Consider the following 7,372-nt stretch of genomic DNA (forward strand, 5'->3'; position numbering starts at 1 on the left):
TGAATACTACCATCCATTCTTCCATTTGGTTTAGAACAACCAAGATTTGGATTTAGGGTTTAAGAATAAAGAGACTCAAGAAATTGTCTTTCATAAGAATTTAATAAGACAAAATACATATTTAATAAAATGAAAAGGTGAATATGATTGATCAATTTTAATACAGGGTAAGGGAAATATCTTTTCTATCAAAATATAAATATAAATAGGATAAGCTACAAGAATAAATAAATAACAATAAATAAATAACATCAGGGCAATCATCTCTTAAGGACTGATGATCCTGAAGCCGGATTTTTTTTTTTTTTTACATATTCTTGCTTAATACTACTCACAAAATATTTGTGGAATTAAAGTCAATAAATTTTGTGATGAAGGCTGAAGTGACAGTCTCTTGAGGTGAGCAGACATAGTGCAGGGTGATGTGGCACGTGAATCATTGAGAATCACTTCAAGGTGACCCCAGGTCTCCAGCCTTGATGGCCAAGCTGTCTTGCAAGGTCGCCGAGGAGGACAAGGCTCTCATGATTTCCAGCCTGACAATTTCCCAGGCGCAGTCACTGTATCCCTCGTCCTCCAGGTAGACGCGGATGTCCTGGAAGTACCTCTTGATGGCCAGGGCAGGGCCGTGCATCCCCGGGGCGCGCTCTCCCTCGCCCGTGGCCTGCAGCAAGCAGGCGTCCAGGGCTTCCAGCTGCCGGTGGAGGCCAGAGCGGAGTCCGTGCAGCGGCGCGGGGCTCCAGGCCGCCGAGGAGCGCTCCGTGTGCAACAGGTTGAAGGTCTGCTGGAGCAGCTCCCGCAGGACGGCGGCGGCGGCCTGGGCCTCCCGGAGCTGGCCGCCCTCCAGCATCTCCCGGGGGAAGCGGAAGTCTTTTCTGGCCCGCAGGCACAAGAAAGGGGACAGTCTCCGCATCTGGCCCAGGAGCACCAAGTTGTCCCTGCTAACCTGCGCGTGGCTCCCAGGTAGGGCACAGCCCAGAGAGCCTCCAGGGCGGCAGGCGAGCAGCGCCAGGACGGTCAGCAGAGGGCGCAGGAGAGCCATGGGGAAGCCGAGGGGGCTGCTGGCAGGGCTGAGCTGGGCGGCTGGGGACCTCGGGGCCGAGGTTCTCTGAGGACCAACTCGAAGCATGGCTCTTAAATAGGGAACGCGGACAATTTCATTTTCTGAACATCCTCTCCACTTCTACTTCCTTTTTTTGTTTTCATTTATGCATTCTCCTTATTGTGTAAGAAGATGTCATCAATCTAAAATACTACGTTGGCAATGGAAGCTTTATTTCCCAATAAACTTCTGATATGTCCATCCCAATGGACACTTATCAACCAAAGGAGAAACGTCTTTGTCCTAAAGACTGGAGTGATGTAGGCATGTAGGTACTCATACACACACCTGCTCGCATATATGTTTTCATATATGAACATTGCTCTTTGTGTTAGAAAGAAGCTTTGGCCTTGATCGTGGACTAGGTTTTTACCCTCTTTACTTCATACAGAGACAGGCTCCTTCATTCCTATGGGTTTTTGTATCTTGCTAGGTTCTGACCAGACCACGTATGGTAAATAAGCTCTTTAGAACCAGGACTGGGTTTTAATTACTGTTGTACTCACATTAGAGGCTTGTGGTGATAAGTGAATGAGTTTCTTGGATGTTTCTCTTCATTCTAGAAATAATTGATGCAGGTCCATGCAGTTATGCTTCACTGGGGTCAAGACTAATACAGACACTATCCTTCTGCCATTTTGTAACCCGTCTACAGGGCTCCTCAGGCTGTGCCAGTGTCCCCAGCAGGAAGCCCGGTTCTGGTCTGGGACATGTAGCTGTGAAGATTCTAATCCCAGATCATTTTATTTTCTCAGCAAACCCTCACGCGCAAGGTTGTTATCACCTCTACTAACATGTTCCTCTAGAGTGACTGAGTGTCCTCAACCCAACCTCTCCTGGACTGGCACACCTTGTCCTGAGGACATTAGAATTCCTCTGCTGTGGAGAGGCTAGGTTCTTTGTTAGCAAAACAGGTAATGCCCCTAGATCCTTGCCCTTGTCCCTGGAGTGTTTGTGTGAGACACCCTAGTTTTCAGTGGTGACCCCTTCTTTTCCTGAGCAGGTATCAAAGTGTCAACAGCCCTCCGATGCTGAGGGTCACAGTTAGTTTCCTCTAAGTAGGGGAGTGACCCAACTGTAATCATTTCACCTTTAGTAAGGAAATACAGTAAAACCTTGGATTGTGAGTAACTTGTTCTCTGAGTGTTCATCAAGAAGAGCAAACATTTCTAATAAATTTTAACTTGATAAAGGAACGACGTCTTGCAGTAAGGGTAGTAGGTGATGCTGAGTGTCACATGATCACCACTGAGCCAATGGTTCTCTCTTTCTCTCTCTCTCTCTCTCTCACTGCTGGATTGTGGGTGATCCTCTCCCATGCTCAGATGCTCGGTCTCAGGCCACGGTGTTTGGCAGAAATTTGGGATTTTTCAAAATGTTGGAAGGTGTCCACAACTGGCTCTCGTGTATTTTTTGTCATTTCTAAGCACCTGTGGACAGTCCTTTGCTTTTCCATACAAGAGGAAGCTTAGGAATGCTTTGCTTCATTCTAGGTCAGGCTGCCTGCAGATATAGACCCTTCTTCTGCCTTACTGCCAGTTACATTATATACAGTAGGCGGCAAGAGTTTATTAATACTGTACTGTAGTCAACAGCTTCCAGCACAGAAACTAGCGACTCTCCGTTGTCCATTCAGTCTGGGTATTTCTCTTTGGCTTCTTAGTCTGTTCATCTGTCTGAGGGTCAGAATGCAGGGGGTGAGGCCCCGGCTATTATGTTGGGGAGAAACAGCCTTCTCTCCTTTACTTACTCGTGTTATTTCATTTTAAATTTAAAAAACAACAACAAAAAGAATTTTAATGACTTCATTTTTACTCAGTGGTTTACTGGACATTGTCTTGCTCTTCCTGCATCATGTTTTATATCATCCGCAGGTTAATACAAAGGCAAGTAAGAGAATGAGGGGCTGCACCATTTTTCTCTCTATTTCCAAGATATCAGGTTTTTGGTTTTTTGTTTCTCATTTCAACTCTCCTAGAAAGCAAAACACAACAATTGTGTTGGGCAAAAGAAAATGTAGGTCTGAATGTCATGAAAATGAAAAAAGGGAAGTGACTTGTCTGCTGGCAAAAAAGCGAAGGGCTGGTTAACACAATCGGTGCAGCAAACTGGGGGCCCGGAGCTCTGGCAGAGGGAAGAGTGAAGGCCACACTGAATTCCCCCAAATCAGGAAAATAGCTGCTTTGGCCTGAGGCTCAAAGGAGAGAGCTGGCGGATGGTGATCACTCCCTTCGCCCGCCCGTGCCTCCCACCCTGAGACTCGGTTCTCCAACACTTTCGAGTATTTAACACTTAATACCTCTGGGATTGAAATCGAATATGGCTATAGAGCGTTTCAGGGCAATACTCAGTCCTTGTCATAGACAGCGTTAGAATCTGTTGTTGCCAGCTGGTAGCTAGCTTTTTGCAGCTTGAGGGGACATCCTCAAGAAGTGGCGGGATTTCTGCAGGGATCCCAAGCCAGCCCTCCAGTCTTGGTCGCTGCCCTTGCCGCACGTGGCCACCAGGGGGTGGTCTTCTCTGAGAGGAGCTTCGTTAGCCCACCCTTCAACCGGATCCTCCTTTCTGTCTTTTTCGCCACAAGTGCTATTACATCACATTTGACGGTAGTAAATAAAAAGGATTTCTTGAAGAAGTTTCTGCAAAACTTAGGGATTTCATCTGAGTTTTAGTTTCTACTTGTGACATGCTGCTCTTCAGGGAAACGTTTAAGCTGAGACCACAACAGACCAGAAAGTTGCTGTGTGAAGAGGCTGACAGTTGAAGGGAGTGAGTGACAGGGTGTGTGGGGACTTCCTTCTGGGACAGGGAAGAAACGATTAGGACAGGGGAATGTATCCTGTAATGCTGGGGGTGGGGCAGGTGCCAGAATATTAATGAAACATTATATTCTTCTGTACTCCCATCTAGATACTTATTCTTGAAACTCAGATATTAATACAAGCCACCTTTCCTCATTAAATATAAATAAGACACTTCTTTGAAATGGGGAATGAATCAGTCAGCCTTATCTAGAAATCATGACAGATTTCTGTTTATTTAGGCTGCCTCCTTTGAAGGTCAGTTACTGAAAGGTAGGACACACAGTAAGAATTTTGCAGAAAGAGACAAACACTATTCTCATTTATAGCCACTGTATGAAGAAAAATAAGGACATACGAACCATGTTTTCAATTGTTACACTATGGAAGATGTGATGCTTGGTGCCTTTCAAGTGCCTGAGTTCAGTTATTATTTAGAACATTCTGTTTAATTGTTAAATGTTTTTTTTCACTCCTGAATTATACACAACTCACATTTTCTCTATGGATTTCTGTTATTCATGTTGTGTTTTCAGCTGATTTTAACCAGTTTTTTTCATTGCCTTAAATACTAAGAAACACAATGCCTGACCCAGCTTCCCACTCTCATGTGAAGAAAGTCTGTTAGTCCTTTTTTTTTTAAGTTTATTTATTTAGTTTGAGAGAGAGAGAGAGAGCGCACAAGCATGAGTTGGAGAGGGGTAGAGAGAGGGAGAGAGAAAATGTCAAGCAGGCTCCATGCTGTCAGCATAGAGCCCAACACCTGGCTCATCTCATAAACCTTGAGCTCATGACTTGAATTGAAAACTAGAGTTGGACGCTTAATCGAGCATCCCCAGGTGCCCCAAAAGTCTGTCAGTCTTCGTGTCCATGATAATTGTGTTATTTTGGGATCTACCAAAGATTGTAATATTCGTAAAACAGGGAGAAATTACCAGTGAGTACCATTAAAGAATTCTTATCATATCAAATTCTCCTAGAAGGTGAAACGTGCTATAAAGTGGCTGTAGTAAACCACTGTCTCAATACGAAAGGTAAGCAAATTAGTTAATAAAGCCAATAATTCCAGGAAATATTATTTTATCAGTGGTAACAGATATTTTGATGAAGGATTAAATTAATTATCGCTTCTTGCCTAGTGAATTCTTAAGGTTGATCACCTTGCTGATACACAAGGTAGTAATAACCAAGAAAGGATAAACAATTTAAGTAATTCAGTAAGTCATGACTCAAAAGAAATATAATACTAAATGCATTAATACGATTTACTGGTACATTAAATCCATGAAATCACTCACGAAAAACATATGGCACAAAAGGGAAAACCCTGCACAGAAAAACTAACCCACATTATTTTCTGAGAACCCACACTATATTCTTCTCCACTTCAGAGGAACTAACTTCTCTTATTTATGTTACCACATTCTCCAGTGTGGTTTCTACTTATTAATTCCACCAAACCAGTTCTCCTGAAAGTCACGGGTGGTATCTATTTTTGTGACATAGCAGATAGTTAAATCCACATCTTTCTTGAATCAACTGATGCTTTTCTAAGCACATTTATTTCCTTAAACACACTCAACATCATCCTTTCTTGTTATCCTTCTACTGAATGGCCAGTATACCTGCCTATCCTTTGTGGCTCTTCTCTCCCCTGCTTTTTCTTAGAATCAACATAAGTCTTTTTGTCACACTACACTGGTCTCACCCCATGACCACCTCTGTTTCTGGCTTCCCAGGACTAGAATGGACCTCTAGCCATGGCGTTTTTTGTAAAATACAAGCTCACCTATCCACTACAACGGGTATGGGCACTTCCAGGTCGACCAGTCAACTGTAGAGGAGACCGACAGCTTTCACTTTTATTCCTGACATTCCTCACTGTAGCATCAGTTGAATGAATTCACTTCTTTCCTTTCTTCAATGTAATATTAAGCATGATTATTGTTTTTGGATTTCTGTCCCTATGAATATCGAAGATAAAGACAGCAGGAACTGTATTTACTGTGTCCCATGTCCTAAGGGCGACGAACCACTTGCCTTAGAGGAAGTCAGTTGTTACCTCTGATTTTAATAGAATCTGATGGGTAAATGAATTTTGTTGTCCATTTTTCAATCAAGTCACACCATTAGGCTTGGTGGTACTTTTTACAAACACTTCCTGCAGTAAAAGTGAAATAAAAAAAGATATGCTTCCTAAATATTAAAAATTCATTTTATTATATTACTGCAACATAAAGGTACACATAGTATTACTTGAAATAACTTATACATTATACATAGTTAAGTAAATAAATATTTAAATAGATAAATAGACATCAGCATGGTCATCTGTAAGCAACTAGTGATTGTAGAGTAGGCATGATGTTACTTAATACTCCTTGAAAACATTTCACAAATTGACTACATTCTTGTCGCCATTACAGCAGAAATCAGAGTCTTCGACATGGCAGAACACGTGGAAAGTGTGTATTATTAGTCAGTGAGAATCATTTCCATGTTGAATAGGTCTCATTTCTCGCTCCTTAATCTTTTCTGCAAGGCTGTTGATGAATAATACAAGGATCTCATGATTTCTGCTCTGACGATCTCCCAGGCACAAGGGCTGTATTTCTTCTCTTGCAGGTAGAGGGAGAGTCTTTGGAAGTAGTTCCTCAGGATGGAGTCCTCGTTCGTGAGGGGAGCCTCTCCCTCCCCCACCTCCTGCACGACACAGGCTTCCAGGCGGGTCAGCTGCCGATCAAGTCCCGTGCAGAATTCCTCCAGGAGGGTGGTGTTCCAAGCAGCAGACGAGGAAGCCCCTGTGCAGAAGAAGTGGAAGATCTTCTGGTTCGTCACGTGGGCCACCGAGAGGGCTTGGGCCTTGTGGGACTGGTCTCCACCAAACACGTCCTGGGGGAAGGCGAAGTCGTTTCTGTCCTTCTGGCAGGAGCTGGCAGGGAGTCTCCTCATTTGTCCCAGGAGCGTCAAGGCCCTCCTGTTCAGCAGGCCGTGGGTCTGAGGCAGGTCACAGCCCAGGGAGCAGACGGAGTTGCAGCCCAGCGCCACCAGGGCCACCAAGAAGGAAGAGGGCAGCGCCATTGGGGATCTTGCAGATGCTGTTGGCCCGGCTGGGGTGGGCGACTCCGTGACCCGTGGCTCTAGGTTCTCTGAACATCTTCCCTTGTGCGTGTGGCTTAAGTAGGGAACATAGCAGTTTTCACTTTCTGAAGGTTGCCCTTACTTTCCACTTCTGTTTTTGATTTCCTTTATGTACTTTCTACACGGGTTTAGAGCACTGTTTCCAACCATATATATTATTTTCATTATTGGTCCATGTGTCCAGAGTCTTTTTTTTTTTATTGAACCATCCAAGATATTAATAGCGCAGATACCATATATATATATTATATATTATATATATTATATATATAATATATATATATAGTTTATACTCTCTCTATATAGTTTATACTCTATTTATATCTGA

At 43.5% G+C, this 7,372-nt stretch overlaps 2 protein-coding genes across 2 annotated transcripts; both read right to left on the bottom strand.

Moving 5' to 3' along the window:
- Positions 1–451: 451 nt before the first annotated feature.
- Positions 452–1,042, bottom strand: LOC122474389 (interferon omega-1-like). The gene has a single exon (XM_043565273.1). It carries the CDS (start codon positions 1,040–1,042, stop codon positions 452–454), a length of 591 nt encoding a protein of 196 aa, XP_043421208.1.
- A 5,253-nt stretch (positions 1,043–6,295) lies between these two features.
- LOC122474263 (interferon alpha-like) lies at positions 6,296–6,988 on the bottom strand. Its single transcript, XM_043565111.1, has one exon. It carries the CDS (start codon positions 6,982–6,984, stop codon positions 6,415–6,417), a length of 570 nt encoding a protein of 189 aa, XP_043421046.1. The 5' UTR covers positions 6,985–6,988; the 3' UTR covers positions 6,296–6,414.
- Positions 6,989–7,372: the final 384 nt, after the last annotated feature.

This window comes from Prionailurus bengalensis, chromosome D4, assembly GCF_016509475.1.
Source record: "Prionailurus bengalensis isolate Pbe53 chromosome D4, Fcat_Pben_1.1_paternal_pri, whole genome shotgun sequence".
Taxonomy (NCBI): domain Eukaryota; kingdom Metazoa; phylum Chordata; class Mammalia; order Carnivora; family Felidae; genus Prionailurus; species Prionailurus bengalensis.

Coding starts and splice junctions, on each gene's coding strand:
- LOC122474263 (XM_043565111.1), bottom strand. CDS start 6,984: ATGGCGCTGCCCTCTTCCTTCTTGGTGGCCCTGGTGGCGCTGGGCTGC.
- LOC122474389 (XM_043565273.1), bottom strand. CDS start 1,042: ATGGCTCTCCTGCGCCCTCTGCTGACCGTCCTGGCGCTGCTCGCCTGC.